A 17,819-nucleotide genomic window follows, 5' to 3' on the forward strand; every position below is an offset into this window, starting at 1 on the left:
CCTCCCAAATAATTAAAGGAAAAGAAAAACTAAACTTCCCCATCTCATCTACGGGCCTCTTCTGCTAAGCCACGAGCGCCAATAGCAATAAAACAGCGAATAACAATTGCGCTAGATGTTCTAATGGCTGCTGGTTCCGCAACAGGATGCAGGGAGCAGCAAAAATCCACAATCCTCTTTAGTCGACTTAAATCTCGCAAATCCGCCCTGATTGGACGATTAATAACCAATTTGGCAACATCCGAACGGTTTCGGTTTTATTGACAGCTCTAATCCGCTAATCGATTTCGCCGCGATTATTGGCTCGGTTCTAGCTAGAGAAGAATTTTGCAGGGAATTTTAATTATTCTTCATTAATGTACACTTTATTCGTATATTATTAATAGAAAATAGCATCTCATTAAAAACATAGAATGTGAAAAAATGCCAAGTCTCGCAACACAATTATTCCACTATAAAAAATTGTGAGATCTCATGTAAAAAAGTCAGTTTATTTTATTTAGTGTCTCTTTAAGCACCTATTCAACAATTTTGTTACAAATTGTTAGTATCAATATTACACATCTTTATTTCTGTAATAATTATAATGACTTGACAGTTGCACGATATCCTTTGCTAATTAAAAAACTTTATTCTTAAGGGCACTGTTTATATTTACTTAGTAATCCAAATGGTAGATTATTCTTTTATAATTATGGTGACGTGCAATTGCCAAGTCATTATAATTATTACAGAAATAAAGATGACTCATATAGATACTACTAATAGGTGCTTAAAGAGAAACTAAATAAAATAAACTGACTTGGTTTTGTATTTTTGCACTTTTTATAGTGGAAGAATTGTGTTGCGAGACTTTGCGTTTTTGATGGGATCTGATTTCTTTTTGTAGGTTATCCTGCTATTATTTTCCAGTGCTGGCCCAAAGTTGGGCGAATTAAGAGACGACCAAGGCTCGATTTCCCAGTATTGGGCCAAGTCTAAATCACCAACAAATGGCCCAGGCTTGGTTGACCAACTCTGGTTCAAAGCTGGGTTGCCGTAGCATGGCCAGGGCTGAGGTTCCCAGTGTTGGACCAAAGTTGGGTGGATTAAGAGATGTCTAAGACTTGGTTTCCCAGCCCTGGCTAGTCGCCTAGCCGCTACCAGTAACTCTCTATCCAGTCGATACAAAGTTTCACGAATGAGTTTTGTTTGCTTTGGTTTCAACCTTTTTTGTGATTTTTTAAATTTTAATACCAATTTTATTGCTTTGAATGTCTTTGAATTTTAAAATTGAATGAGGATTTTTGAGAATTGGGGAAATATTGTTTATTTACAACCACATAATATGTAATACTGACATTACTGACTTTTAAAAAAATTGAAAGTGTCAAATTATCTACATTTCTTCCCTCTTCCATTTCCCTCACTCGGTTTTTCTTATTTCTCGCCTGATTTAATTAAGCAAAATATTCTTGTATTATCTTTATTAAATACTTATCTAACATCAACAAACATAAACAAGAAGATTAACAATAATAATTGAAGATTTTAATACATTTATTTGTTGAAATTAATGGTTAAATTTGACTTCTTGTACGCGTTAATCGATATTGTTAAGGGGCCGCCCTGATGATGTGTGTTTTGTGTGGTTTCACTGCTGCAAAAACTTAACTTCTGACTTGTGCCAGGTCTTCTAATGTCAACAAAAGAAGGTAAAGAGTTTGAATTGCTACAGGAAGACGATGGCTTTCGTGAGAAAATCCTCCAAGTTTTGCTTGGTAAAAATGCTAGATTTCATTGACTTAAAACCTACATTCTGGCGTTTTAAAAAAGCAACGAGTTTGTGATATTTTGATATCTCCCTTAGTCTTTTCCCTTATTTCTAGCATTGTCCGTATCATGCTCTACATAGCCCTAATAGTAGATGCCATCAAGACTGTCTCCGAAGTAATATTCTTAGCATTTCTTTCGGCACACCATTTTTCGTATACTTTCAATGCTATTTCATATCGCCCCCTACTTTTCTCTGGAAGTAAACTGGCTTCTGCTCTTTTGCAGCTTCTGTAAGTTCTGGTGGAGTACCAATATTAAAGTAGTCTTCATTATCTGAACTTTCCGACAACATTCTGGCTTTCTATGTTATATAAATTCGAAAAATCGAACGAGAAATTCAAAACTGTCACTTAGTTGTTTGTTTTGTAGTTGAAGGTTTATGCCATAACAACCACTGGTACCGGTAACTATAGATATGGAAATTCCAAAACAGAAAACGAAAAATTTTCGCATATTTATTTTTTTTTCAAAATAAAATACTTTCCCTATTTTTTAATTAATGATGTGGTTGTAAATAAAATAGTATACAAACCTCGGAGGAAAGTTTTCATTATTTAGTTAATTCTCTCGACAGTAATGAAAGAAGTAACGAAGTAATGAAGTAATTTTTTCTAAGTAGGTAGTGTTTTTTTTGTTTTCAAATATGAATAAATTCAAGTTACTTAATATTCAGTTTTTTCTCAGTAAAATAGGAATCATGTATGTAGCCCCCCAATTAGGCTTTTATTCACAACAAAACCCCATGAATCTGTATTGCGGTTTTACTTACAAGGATCCACTGCGCCGCAAAGGGCTGTCATTGACAGCATCCACCACAGGCTCAACCTCAGCTCCATGCTCTCTCATGCAAGAGCTTCCCCCGTCTCTCTATTCAGGCTCCCCCTCTCATCTGAAACAATAATAAAGATTATGTAATCTAATTTAGCTTTCGGGCACCCCTTTTCGCATATACAATATCCACTTCTTAACGCTAAGTTGAGAAAATTTGGTTTGGATTAGTTCAACGTCAACAAAAGATTTAAATTTATTAGGAATGATGGCTTTGTTAATAATGTGTATACCTTTGTGATGGATTTATTTCGCAAAAAATATTAATATATAGTAAAAAGACAACAAATCGAGCTCAAATATAAAATGGATGGATTAAGTTTAATAAATGTGTAAAGACAAGCCTTGGCTCTTTTTTTGAAACCCCACTCATTAACATAGTGCTCAGTCTTTTCTAAAACAAATATTTTCAAAACAAACGACACATACAGGATGAGTCTTAAATAAGTGCAAATATTTTCAGGGCTGGTAGATCTCGATAAATAGTTATTTTTGATCTAAGACGATAAAATGGTATTTTATCGTCGACCGGAAAAGATTAATTCACGAGCGATGAAATCGCGAGTGAATTAATTTCGGTAGACGATAATGCAATTTTATCGTCGTGCATAAAACAATATTTTTTTCCATAGCGAGTTACGTTTTAAAAAATATTCAGAAATTATTATTTCAAGGAATTTATTACGAGTAGAAAAAATATTGTGCTGGGTTGACGTTGATTTCTATGTAATCTGACAAATAAATAAAGCCGTCTCTTTAGTTGTCAGTTTTGAATCAATATTTTTTAATTCTCTTTCGTGTCGATTGCTGATTGAATTCGAGCCAGAAATAGCTCTAAACGAAATAAGTAAATTACCAACAGATATTCAGACTGAGGCGACAAAAGCTATATCCAAACTACTTCCATTTAAATCCCGAATAACTTATGAAAAGAAATACGAAAATTTTCAAAAATGGAAGCAATTAAAAAACGTGCGAGAAGAAATAAAGTTTTTAACCTATCCTCGCTGTTAAAATATCATTTTATCTACACTTGCTGTTAAAGTACTATTTTTGATAGATAAAAAACAATTTTAACAGTTGCTATGGAAAAAAACATATTTCCTCTTTACCGTTTTTTAAATAAGTCCAAAATAACCGAGTTATTTTACTTTGAAAATTTCACACCTCTACTTTTCAACCAATAACATGCTTTAATGTTGACTAGTTACCATGGCAACTGAAAAAATTTGCGGAAATTTTTTCGAGGCGCCACGAAACTTTAGTGGAAATTTTTTGACAGTTGAAAAGGTAAACATAAGATCTACAATCATAATGTGAATGAACTACAATGTCTATATATTGAAATATTACCCATTTGAGTTTTAGCAATACCTTGGCCAACTTAACAAATTGAAATTATTTTAAAATGTCATGTTGGATTAATATTTTTTTTTCAAATTTAGGTGTGAAATTTTCTTACCGAATACCACGCAAGCTTAAATTATTCCTGGAAATTTTCTTTCGGGCACGAATATTTTAGGAAAATTATCCCTCGTCTTCGACTCGGGATAATTTTCAAAATATTCGTGCCCTCAAAAAAATTTCCGAAAATAATTTAAGCTCTTGTGATATTATAAGTGAAAACTTCCAAAAAAAATGATTTTTTTCTTAAATTTTGAGAACCAGATCTTTTCTGGGGTTTCTTTCCTTTAAATTTGATCTGCTTTCTATGTTGTCATCTTATCAAGAAATTATGGTTTTTAACTAAAAAGTAAAAAAAAATCCAAATTTTCATTTTTTTGGCAAAAAACCCCTCATAATCGTGTTTCTGTTTTTTTTTAGTTTTTAGTTAAAAAAACATAATTCGTTGATAATATGGCGTCATAGGTAGTAGATTAAGTTTGCAAGAGAGAAAATCTAGAACAGATCCAGTGGTTCTGAAAATTTTAGCAAAAAATCTTTTTTTTTGAAAATTTTCAAAGTAAAATAACTTGGTTATTTTGGACTTAATTTAAAAAACGGTAAAGAGAAAATATATTTGTTTTATCAAGATCTACCAGCCCTGAAAATATTTGCACTTATTTAAGACTCACCCTGTATATTCTAAAAAAAAATAAAAATAAGCAAAATTGGTTTAATCACGCAAGAATTTTCAATGAAAATTTAAATTTTGTTGCAATTATATATAAATCTTAAAAATCATATCAACTGGTGACATATAAAAAAGCTCTTGGTGCAAAAATATACAGAGTGCAATTTAAATTTCTTCGCTTAAGCTCCAGTTGATTCAGAAGTGATTTTCAATTATTTCTTAATAAGAAATGTGAATTTTGATACCATCCTGATTATTTTAGAAACAACTGAAAACATCTGACAAGCTAACCTTATTACAAATAATACAGAAGCATTTTAGACAAAATAAGTTGGGAAATGCAGAAAAAATAACGCATATATTCACACTGTATAAAAGTTTTAATAAATCATCTCCCAATCTACATATCTGAAACAGATATTTTTACTTTTTTTTTGCCACGCGCATATCCGAACGGACATTAATCGGGACAGGATATGCAGCGCGACAGTGACGTTTCGTTTGGATTTTATGGCCTATTAAAGCGCTTTTTAATTTCCTTTCTTGCCAACACTGGGGGTCCACTGATTTACTGCAAACTAACTTGGTTTATCGCGTCGATATGTGTGCATGTGCTTGAGCTAGGAAATGAATCATATGCGAGCGTAACAATTAGGTACTGCTACTTATCGCACTTTTGTTTGCCATAAAAGTAAGAAAAAAAATATTCTTAAGAGTACCTTCATGTTTTCAACTCGATTAAAGTTATCCGATATTCAAGCAGTCTTAAAAGCAATCAACTCAGTAACCATCAATTCGAATTTGGTCAAAGAATGCCTAGACAAACTGAACAAATTAGAAAATAAAGTCCTTCTACTCTGGGTGAGTCTACCAAGGGATAGATGGCAAAGAAAAAGCAAACGATCTAGTTAGGAAAGGAGCCAACACTTCAATAACTTTACCAGAATCGTTCTGCTTTCCAAGTAAAAACCAACTTAAACCGGAACTCAAAAACTTGAAAGCCTTGAGACTATATGATGAGTTATAACTCAAGAAAGGAGGACACAATAAATCTCTATGGTCGCCTATACAATTTACAACCTGTATCCTAAGTAACTGTATTAACGTATAGAAATTTAAAATTTGACATGCTTAGATTTTGATGATGTAGATCTGGATATAAAATTATTTCATTTGTGCTAGTGATCTCTTTTGAAAGCTCTTGTACTATAAGAATCTTCTCACGTTTTTGAGGAACTACCTTCCTTTTTGTATTAGGCATTACATTTTTGTTTTAAAGATAGTGATGAACAAAACTGGTATTTGGTCTTGAGGTCTTGTAAAATCAGCAAGACCAAAACTAATAGGTATCAAGATTAGCGTTATATCTGCAAGACCAAAATCAAAATCGACCAGTGCAAGACTGACGCTAGATCAAGACAAAGACCCACTATGCATGCATGATTCACGTGGTCTTTCTTTTTCCTTTTTTCAAGTTTTTTTAACGTTTTGTATTTACATATAAATATATTATCTCATTTTTCATCGACATAACTTCAAATTCTAGTAATTAATACTATATAGTTTTTTTAGAAGTAAAAATGACACTTTTCGCGGCGAGCCTGTACGTTTGACATACAGGCGAGCCACAATTTTTTTTACTCCGAATAGGACATTAGCTACATTTTTTCAAACGCCACAAATAATTTTTTAAACAATTTCAAACGTTCCAAATAATATAAAAATATTTTAAAAAAGGGCTTATGCCTAGGCGCAGGGCCGGATTTACCACTAGGCACACAAGACAATTGCCTAGGGTTTTTTTAGCCGGCGTTTTACTTATTACGTAACTAAAACCTGGAACTAAGAAAAACATTTTTGTTGGTTTTTAATTTGGATATTTTGTAATAAAAAATATTAGCAATTTTTTATCGTTTTTGTATGTTCTACAAATTGATGGGAGGCACTTGGAAAAAAGTGCATAGGGGCGCTTTTATTGTAAATCCGGCCATGCCTAGGCGTTAAAATTACTTTTTTATATTGTCAATCCCGTCGCAAAAATTAATACTTTAGTGGCGTTTGAAAAAAATAGTTTATTGTTTTATTCGGAGTAAAAATGACACTTTTTATGGCAAGTGGGCACAATTAAGGAATTTAAAGCAGTCAAAATTATAAAAAAACAATTACTAAGAAAAGTTGAAACCAAAGCAATCAAAACGCATGGTGCAACTTCACGTCGATTGGATAGTTAGTTACCGATAGCGGCGATACGCTTGACATTTAACAATCACTATTTTTCATGTAATGAATAACTAAATTTTTGGATTTTTCATTATTTCCTTCTTTATATTCCTTTTATCTCTCTAACTAAAATTCAAAATTTGAAGTTTGTGACACGTCATTGTGAGACAATACTTCTACCTTAGAATTTTGATGATCAAAAAACTTTGACTAGAGATAATTCATAAAATGTAAAGTATAATTACTGGATATTTTGAAAATATGGCCAGTTGTAGTATGTCCTCTTCAAAAGGATGGTATACGGGCTGTGCTCTACGCCTGGCCCGCTACTTGGCGAAAGATCAAGAATATTTGCCTATGTAATATTAACTAACAAATTTGTTTTTTTTTTCAGATGATTCTACAAAGACTGTTTGTTCAGGTGAGTAACAAAATCAAATCACCTCTAAACAATGACAAAACTGAATCTATTTAAATTATATTACGCGATACTACTGTTTAACCATAAATCAAGTGATCTAAATGAACAAAGGCACTCTTAAAAGTTTCAACACTATTAACTGTAAAAACGCTCATAAAACTGCCTGATTTTGATAAACAGCAGGTTGACTAATTTCGAATTTTATTCGACAGATAAAATCGTTACGACGCGACATGAAACAATGGCCGGTTGTGTTTAAAGTTAATTTCCACTTGATGTACTTAAACATCAAGGAAATACACGTGTGTGTGTGGGACTGTTCAATTCAAATAGATTTTGTTCTCACATACACCATACAATTTTCTAGAGTCTAGAGTTTCTAATTGGTTCTTAGTAGTTTTATTTAGATTCTAAATCAATTAAATACTAAAATCAAGAAAATTGTTATTTTGGATAATAGAAAAAAGATAACTGGAAAGAAGGCACACATAGATGCTCAGTGATTTAGCACAGGCTTTTGTGCAGACCAGTTTGCGCAATTTAACCTGAGCTACTAACTGCCGAACACACTAGGGGTAGCCAAAAATCCAAATGAATCGATTGAATCCATGATTGAAAAACAATTGGTTAGTTTAAATCGATTCATGTAATTCATATTAAGCCGCGTCCAAGCTACTCGAACAAAATGTTCGCGAACATATATAATTAAACAGATACTAAGTGAAAATTGTGAGATAGGTAGATTTATAAATAATAAAGCCAACAAGTACAGCTAGCCCAGGCCTATTAAGGAGCGCGGAGCGCCGAACGGCTAGCTTGTACGCCAGAGCGTGCGTTTGCCTATGCTAGAGGGCGCGCGTTCTTTTTCCGACAGGTGTCGGTAAATCAAAAGGAGCGAGCGGCGTGCATTTCGGCGGACATTGTACCGGACACTTGGAAGGGTCTCATTTAATTTCGGGCGTCCATCTGTGATTTTTATTTTTTACCGGGTATTCGACAATGGGAGACGCAGTTATTGACTGGGATCGTGAAAAACATTTTCAACTAATTTGTTTACCACAAAGAAAAGATTTTATAATTTTAATTTTATTGTGGGTTGAGTGTGAATAGCTATGTAGCTAGACTTCGTCCATATAATTTCATTTTTGTTACTAAAGACTTTTATGATTATTTTTATTAAAAACCGGAATTATTATGGGATTCTGAAATTAAAAATTACTACTTAATAGGAAGTTTGACACCGGATATGAAATTTTACCATTACATTTTTAGAAATAAATATACCGGGTGTTTCTGAAAAGTGGTTCACTTTTATAACTTTTTTAATTTTTTAGATAAAAAACGAGATTTGGTAACGAAGAAAAACGATATATTTAGTATAGGACATAAATCAGGATTGATCGACGTTTTCATTTATTTTCGGTCACTACCTATTTCACCGGAAATGAAAACAACTTTTGATTTAAATGGTACCCTCGGTATTTTTTTACCGTATATGATAGAAAATTACATTCTAAATAGAATGATATATTATATGTCAACTTTTGACATTTTCAATTTAAAAATGGTCATAAATAAACGTAACGACAATTTTACTCCAAATACCAAGTATGTGGTACCAAATTATTCGTAAAAAATGTTTTTTCCAAATATGCTGAGCCAGCCTCGTACCATTTGAAAAATTTGAGTTATCATTAAAAATACAATTTGAGCATCTTTTAAGCGGCCATGAAAGGATACGAAAAAAAATTACACGATCAAATATATGTTCCCAAAGTTCTTTGATTACAAATTAATAGTTTTAACTCAGTCTCGGCACTCTAGATTGAAATTTAAAATGCAATTTTTATTTAATTGGAATTGTCTAAAATTGACGTATAGTATGTCATTCTATTGAGAATGTCATTTTCTATCAAATAAAGTAAAAAAGTACTTAGGATACAATCTAAAAATACAAAGTTGTAGTCATTTCCGGTGAAACAGGAAGCGACCGAAGGTAATTGAATACGTCAATCAATCCCGATTTATGTCATATATGTACTAACAAACCAAATTTCGTTGTATTATCAGAAAAAATAAAAAGTAAAAAAGTGAGCCCCTTTTGAGAAACACCTGATAGAATCGGCTGAAAATGAATACAGGTCTTAAAAATACACTATAACGAATAATCTACCAAAACACCCCTGTAACCTTCCGCCTGCTAAATGTTGATTCTTCAACGACAAAAGTTCTTAAACTGTTTACCGGTAAATTTATTTACTTGCACTCGAAATCCGGGCACTCGAAAAAACAGCGACTACCTAAACGCATCCTAGATCTATAGAGCAAACTGGTTGTCGCATGCTTCCCCGCACCTCAGTCCTCAGGACCAATGCGATGGGCTGTGCCGACGTTTACGACCTGCTGCTACGAGTATATAGTGTGAATTATATATGTTCGCGAAGGTTTTGTTCGAGTAGCTTGGACGCGGCTTTAAGCTACTCCCCCCTACTTAAATACTATACTCATAATCTTACATTAGGCCTGTTCATTAACGAGAATTTTTATTCCCCTCAGATACAGCCATTAGATATAATAATGCGAATACTACGTATTATTATACTCCTTTTTAATACCATACGCTCGTTATAAAAAGTTTCCCACTGGTTCAAAAAACTCGACAGAATCAAATCATACTAATCAGAAAGAAAAAAAAAATATCGTTGATTACCCATTTCCATGCACGGAGTTAATAATTACCGGGCGAAATTGGTACCAAGTATAGGTTCCTTATGAATGGTACCGAAAATGAGTACCCGAAACATCCGTGATATTGTTGCTTTAAGAATAATTTTATGGTATGGTCGTATTACGCATCAAATTTATGATGTTATTGAAAGGCTTTATCGTTAAACTATTATATATGGCAAAATATATTAAAATGCCACTTATTTAGAAATCCTTTTTTTTTAGATCTAAATGATTACTATGTCATGAATTATTTATTTTTATTTAAAAGTTTACAGATTTTTATCTATTGATTTATAAAGTTTGTTTGTTTGTATAATACTAATTCATAATAATATTCATTCATATAACTCATAATTGAAATATCGTCAGTTTTTGTTTTCAAAATTCAGTCTGACAACACTGCAGTTGTTTAATTAAAGCCTTGGATTTTTTGCTTCTTTTTAATTATAGTATTATAGTTCCATCTTACGTGTTTTTCTTTTGTAAAAATCTGTTCTTAGACGTTTTGAGAGCAACTTTTTATTAAAGTATGACATAAATTCTGAAGGATGGAACGGATGAAGTTTATGATTTGTAGAATTTTCAACAAATATGAAAACATAAACTTTCACAAGTTTTTTGAAAAGTAGCGTACAGTGGCACTGGTATATTGTGTCTGCATCAAAAAGATATTATGTGACCTAAGATAGGTACCATTTGATATTATACGTATACGTTTTTGTATTCCTGGATATTATAGTTAACTAGCGTGTACCAGCAACTTCGTTCGCGTCGAACTAATCATTTGTAATGGTGATGATAAAGCAAAGCAAGAATGTCCATTAACATACAAACTTGATAAAATGTTCTCACATTTATGTCAGCATTAGAAAAAACAATATGGCGATATTATTATATAACTTGGTAATATTTGAGGGGTAGTTTCATCTCGTTGGAATTTGACTTTCGAAAAATTTAGTTTGCCAAAAATAAGCTTTTTACAACAAGCAGTTTAAGCAGAATCGTGGTTATGAAATTACCCAAAATAACAAATATTGTAATATTTGAGGGGCGTTTTCACCCTCTTGGAATATGAGATTCGAGAAACCCCTCCTTATCGAACCTCCACACCCCACAGTCAATCCGTTTGCCAAAAATCAGCTTGATTTTCATGCATCCGTTATCCGACGATCCGTTGATACGATATTAATTTTATTGGTTGAATTTAAAGACTTTGATTGATTAGAAACGGTTAACCAATCGAAGTCTTTAAATTCAACCAATAAAATTAATATCGCATCATCGTATCGTCGGACAACGGATGCATGAAAATCAAGCTTTAAACGTCAAGCAGTTTAAGCAGAATCGTGATTACTCTATGGTCATATTTTATTAAACACCCTGTATAAATTTATAAAAAATCTTAAAATATGTAAAACAAAAAAATAAAATATACGTGCTTATGAGTTTTTCCGAAAAACTCACCGGTTTTTAAATAAAAATATTTTAATATTTGAGGGATAGTTTCACCCCCTTAGAATTCGAGTTTCGAAAAATCCCTTCTTATCGAACTTCTATACCCTAAAATCAATCTGTTTTCCAAAAATCAGCTTTTTACGTCAAGCGCTTTAAGCAGGATCGTGATTAATCAATGACCAGATTTTTCGAAACACCCTGTATACATTTTTAAAAAATCTTAAAATATGTAAAAAAACAAAATACGTGTTTAAGCGTTTTTTCGGAAACTTGGCCATTTTTTAAATAAAAAATATTGTAATATTTGAGGGGTGGTTTCACCCTCTTGGAACCGGAATTTCGAAAAATCCCTTCTTATCGAACCTCTACACCCTAGAATCAACCTGTATGCCAAAATTGAGCTTCTTACGTTGAGTGGTTTGAGCAGGATCGTGATTAATCAGTATGTCAGTCACTTAAGGATTTTATATATTACTTAGTATAGAGTATAGATAATATCATGGCAATATAACTTCTATTTACGTAATTCCTAAATGCTCCTAGTCTAGTGTCAAATCTTGATAAAATATTACTCTATTAAGTCTGTGGTACAATCAAACTGTAAAGAAACAAATGGTTCGTTTTATATTTTGCTTTGACGCACTATTTTCGGACCCTGTACCGAAAATAGTGCGTCGGGCATCTGTAGCTCCGAGAATAAAAAACTTGCAAACTTAAAGTATGTACCTAGGATGTATTTCAGGAAAATATTTTAACTTCTACAGGGTGGATCAAAAAAGTGAGTGGATCGGGATGATTTTTTTTACACGGAGCACCCTGTATATTATTGCATTTTTGGCTTCCTTTCAGATCACTTTACATAATCCTAAGATATGAGTAGATATATTTCGATAGTTTCAGAGATATCTAAATGAATAAAAAAAAATATATATTTTTTGAGCCTTTTTTAAAAAAATTATTAAAAATACAAGAACTGTCCTGAAATCAAAATTATATTAGGTGTTTACTTTAGATGGTCTGTACTTACTTTGCTATAAATATAGTAATCTTAAATCACACAGTATGTTCAAAATTCTACGTGAAACTTTCTAAAATGTAAAATAATTTTTCTTTTTTTATATGGGACACCCCGTGTATTATTTTTTTAATAGATGGAGAATTAAAACATGAACATTTTTTGTATTTAGAGTATTTTAGAATTTTTAACGATTTATTAACATTTGTATATATTTCTATCAAATTTCTAGTAGCAGTCGATTAACACAAAATATTTATAACAGTATTTCTTCAAAATTTATTTATTAGTTTCTTTAGAGAAACTTAGAATTTGTTCAATTCCTTCAAAGTTATTGTTACAACATAATCCATCTTTACACCATCATTTGCTCCAATGGGTATAATAAAAATCTATTTTTATCAAAAGCTTAATTCACACAAACATCCATCCTCGCTATTGACATTTCCTTGCAATAAAACTGCACTGAAAATGGTAAAGGTTATATTTTTGTTAAGCTCGACCTTTCGAATATACTTTTTTATATTTTTTTCCTGCTAAACATCGAACATCGCGATATTTTTCCGCCATTATATACGAAATCAATATCAAAAATACGTTGTATCGATAAATTTCAGCTTTATTTTGTTATACGTAAAGGAAAAAGCGAGAGAGTTACTACAAGGCTGAAAAGGAATTTTTATTTCATCGTTCGTTTCAAAGCTACAATTCAAAATTCGAGATTCGAGGGCATTAAGGTGGAGTTAAGCCTCCCATACACTTCGGTTATTTTTCCCGGTTTTACCCGGGTTATTAACGAGTTACAAACGTGTAACCAAAGTAAAAGTTGTAAAAAAGTTACGGCATAAATGGTTGTCGTCTCGGTGCACTCAGTGATGAGGTGTTCTGATGTTTCCCCATTTTTGCCGAATCTGTCGTTGTTTCTTAGCTTCGGTTATTTCAATATTAATACAATAATTGTCAGACTTGGCGGCGCTCTCCATGATAGTGGGCATCAAACGGCAGGAGAGAGGATTGGGCATTAGCTACAGATACGACGGCGGTCTGTTCAACATAAAAAGACTCAGGGCAAAAACACGTACAAAATTCATCACAGAACATCAAGACCTTGATGACTGCGTTCTAGTTGCAAAAACGTTACAGCAATTGCAAGAAATGTTGAACACTATACTTCGGGTACACGAAGCTTTGGGCCTTAAGCTGAACATCGACGAAATTAAAATCATGTGTAATCAATATGTAGCGGAATTCAATTACCTCGGCAGTTTGGTTTCGGAAAAGACTAATATCGACTTTGAAATTCAGCACAGGATTAGCAGCGCCTCAAGAGCATTCTGGAAATTAAAAGAAAGGGTTTCTAAAATCATAACTTGAGTAGAAAAACGAAACTTGCAGTGTACCGAGTAATAATAATTAGTTATTATACAGTATAGGCGACCAGGAAATTACTATTCTGTGCAATGCCGACGACGGCGTATTGGTAGCCGAAAATGAGGACAATCTACAGCGTTTATTACATCGATTCAACTGCACTGCCAAATCACTTAATATGATAATATCAACACAGAAAACTAAATGCATACCGACATCAAAAGTACCACTAAGATGCAAACTGGAAGTCGAGGGCAATGTTATCCAGAAAGAAATGAAGTTCAAGTATCTAGGCGTAGAAATCTCAGGATATGGACAACGAAGGCAACCAGAATAGCAGGATGCCTGAATGACACAATATGCCGAAATAAAAACATTGAGACTAAAGCGAGAATTTACAAGGCAACGGTACGACCAATAATGACATACACTGCAGAAACTCGACCTGATACAGCGAAAACTACACAACTATTAGAGACAAACGAAATGATAGCTGGAAAGACGTTTCTGGACAGGGAGAGAAATGAAAGCATAAGAAGAGCATGCAAGGTGGAAAATGTAAATGAGTGGGTACTCAGCAGAAAGGAAGAATAGAACGAGCATATCAGCAGAATGGACAACAGAAAGATAGTGAGAGTTGCACGCGACAAATCTAGGTTGCAGAAGCTTAGAACGTCCACGAAAACGATGGAGCGACAACTTGTTAGTCTGACCGGTAGAGACGACAAAACCAAACAGGTGATTCGCCTAGTATGAAGAAGGAAGAACAAGAAGATGTTATATGGAAGCGAAACCTGGGTGCTGTACCGCCGATACACGAACGCATTAAACAAATTGCAACAGAGAAACCTTAGACAACTCTTAAGAATAAAATGGTTTCACCATGTCTCAAACGTATCGGTCCTTAAAAAGGCTAGCTTCGAGAGCATTGAAGTCATGATTACAAAATCCCGCTTTAGATTGGATCGACGACCGCTTAAGGACTGGCCACGTATTCAGAATGGAAGAAAACCTCATACCAAAATCTCTGTTTTACGGTGAGCTTGTAAACGGTAAGAGGAAACCGGGTGGACAACTAAAAAGGTACAAGGATATTTTCCACGAAAACTTAAAGGGGATTAACCTGCAGAATGAGGGGGAAGAAGCAGCACACAATGGAACGCAATGGAGAAGAATGGTAAACTCAGTTAACAGAGACAACAAAAAAGTAAAGAGGCAACAAAGCAATGAGAGTTTTGAATATCCGTAGTGCGGTAAATAGATAACAGCACGTATCGCGCTTTTCAGTCACAGAAAAGCGCCTTGCGTAACCATCTTCTGATGCGTGTCAAATACTCGTCAGTGAGTAATGGCGGTATGTATTATGTAGTATGTTTCTTAGCTTCAATCTACTGAGATGTTGATTGAGGAAACAGTATCCTGTTAAAAATCCTGGGACAATCCGGAGATTGTTCTTACTTCTCAAAGAAAATTTTAGATTTTTCTCGGTCGTAAGTCTTGGGAAATTTCTTCGAGTGTCTTAGGCCGTTGGAGTTCTTCTTTAAGTTGCTGTCCACTTGGTAAGCAGAACGGTATTAGTCCAGTTAGCGGAGTGTTCGCTCCTTTTCTAGCTAGATCGTTTGCTTTTTCATTATCTTCTATCTCTTGGTGGGCTGGTACCCAGGGTAGGAGAACATTATTTTCTTTGCCTAATTTATTCGACTTCTCTAGGTATTCTTTGACCAACTTCGTATTGGTTGTTACTGAGTTGATCGCTCTTAAGATTTCTTGACTAATGGATACGGACACGGTTAAAACTGAGCAAAATAACCAAAGTGTATGTGTGCCTTTACGGTGGAGTTAGATTTTTACTGTTTCCTTTTTCTATTTATTTTTTTTCGTAGATATATCGTGGCAGTTTAGAAGTTTGTTTTATATGGGGTATTTCGATAATAAAACTGGAGTTTTATGTAGGTTATTTTGCTTTTATGATCCGTAATGATCAGATCTGTGTTCCGTTACGATATTTATGATTTATTAGATAGAGATAAAAGCAGAAACTCTCACAAACCTAAAATAACGTAGGTAATTAAATTAATCAACGATTTTTACGGTTATAATATTGCTACTAAAATAGTGATTAGAATAAAAACACATTCTGTCATTTTATGTGGTTATAAATAAAGAATTGTTCGTAGTTAATTGCAATATCACTAAAATTGAGATGAAAACCAAACATGAGGATATCTTACTGAGGAGCTAAACAATATAAATACTGTATGATCGAGAAAAAACGGTGTCAGTGATGGCTATGAAATGAAGATCGCTGTCAATTTATATGGGAATTGTCATCGATCGTCATTTCCCAGCCAACAGGACGCCGTTTTTTTCGATCATACGGTATAAGCGATACCAATTAAACTTTTAGTTATGTAATCGTAAGTATTTATAAATTTATCAGGAAAAATAAAGCAGTATCTGCTGGCGGAAGGAATGAATATTGTCAAGATCAAGGTGTATTACTGGTTGCATAATTTCATTACTGCTACATAACCGCAACGTGCATTGAGGAACCTGGTGAATTCGCCAGAAAGTAAAAGAAAATTACAGAATTCTTTAGAAAATTCAGTTGGACCAGTCTGAAGATAGTCTGAAGTCTGAAGTTTGATAATACCGCGAAATACCGTTAGAGTAATAGTAGTTGCATAAATTGTGTTGTAAATAGTATAAGTTGTGTGTACAGAGTGAGACAAATAAATTCGTTAAGTATTTTATCGTGAGTTTAAATAGTGGACCCACGGAATCCGTAACAATATGTTACTAGTGACTTTATTTTGTGAGGACAATTGCTTGGTTGGTCTGAAGGGTTTATGCTCAAAGATATCCAATAGCAATTTGTTGACAAGCGTTTCTTTGAAAAACTACTTTTCCTATTTCGCAGAGCTGATAGTGTGGTATATCAAAAGCCTATTAGGCAGAAACCTGGCGATGGAAGTGAAGAAAATGAATTTACCTTAATTGGTTCTTTTTTTGAAAATCCAATATATCTACAAGTCATTGTAATATAAATCAAAGAACAACTTCTTTATTTTTCTTGATAAATTAGTAAATACTTACTTGAAAGCTTGAAAATAGCTACTGTCACTAGCAAATTACCATGTCGACACTAGCCATCTTGATTGCCATTTTATTGAAAAATCGCTTTTTATTCCAAATCTGTCCCAGATAGGTATAGGAAACCCTAATATAGTTTGAAAGAGCATTTAAATCTGCTTCGACTTATTTAAAAAAATACAGAGTGTTGTAATTGAATTAACGAAGTTTTTATGTAAAATAAATATTTAAAATAGACCAGCAATTTTTGATACTCCTGTATAAATTTAAGGAAGCGATCAAATTTTTTAGTAAAGTTTATTTCTCTAGCTTCAAAGTCAGCACAAGAATTAGCTCTGAAAAGTTATGTACAGGGTGTTGATAAACTTTTTTATTATAGCATGAATATTTAAATATCTTTAAATATCTCAAAAACCAAAGCATTTGAACATATTAAACCCTTATAATAGATACCTTATTTTATGCTCAAGAATCCAAAAATAAAATAAAATACCGGGTGTTTCATAAGAAAAAATATAACTTTGATATGGATCTTACTTCTGACACATAGCACATCTATGCACATTGCCTCTCTACATATACCCATACAAAATTGTGTCTCTACATCTTTCTGTTTTCGTAAGGCGATCAACCGAGGCGAATGAGGTGCGCCACCCTGTATATGTATAATTTTTTGGCTGTACTTAAACTGCCGTTAAACGGTAGCTTACTAAAATGCCGTTAATAGGTATGACGTCGTTGATGTGACGCACTTGACGGCTTTATGAAATATAGGAATTTCATAAGGACTAACCAAC

General features: G+C 33.2%; 1 protein-coding gene across 1 annotated transcript in view; it reads right to left on the reverse strand.

The window, feature by feature from the left end:
• LOC115877300 (discoidin domain-containing receptor tyrosine kinase B-like) overlaps nt 1-17,819 on the reverse strand; it is a 288,039-nt gene that overhangs the window by 79,267 nt on the left and 190,953 nt on the right. Inside the window, exon 3 of the mRNA XM_030893435.1 lies at nt 2,585-2,704. Within this exon, the coding sequence (XP_030749295.1) occupies nt 2,585-2,651 (67 nt within the window). The 5' untranslated portion in view covers nt 2,652-2,704. The remainder of the gene's footprint in view (nt 1-2,584; nt 2,705-17,819) is intronic.

This window comes from Sitophilus oryzae, unplaced genomic scaffold (genome assembly GCF_002938485.1).
Source record: "Sitophilus oryzae breed Bouriz unplaced genomic scaffold, Soryzae_2.0 scaffold_1443_pilon_pilon, whole genome shotgun sequence".
Lineage (NCBI taxonomy): Eukaryota > Metazoa > Arthropoda > Insecta > Coleoptera > Curculionidae > Sitophilus > Sitophilus oryzae.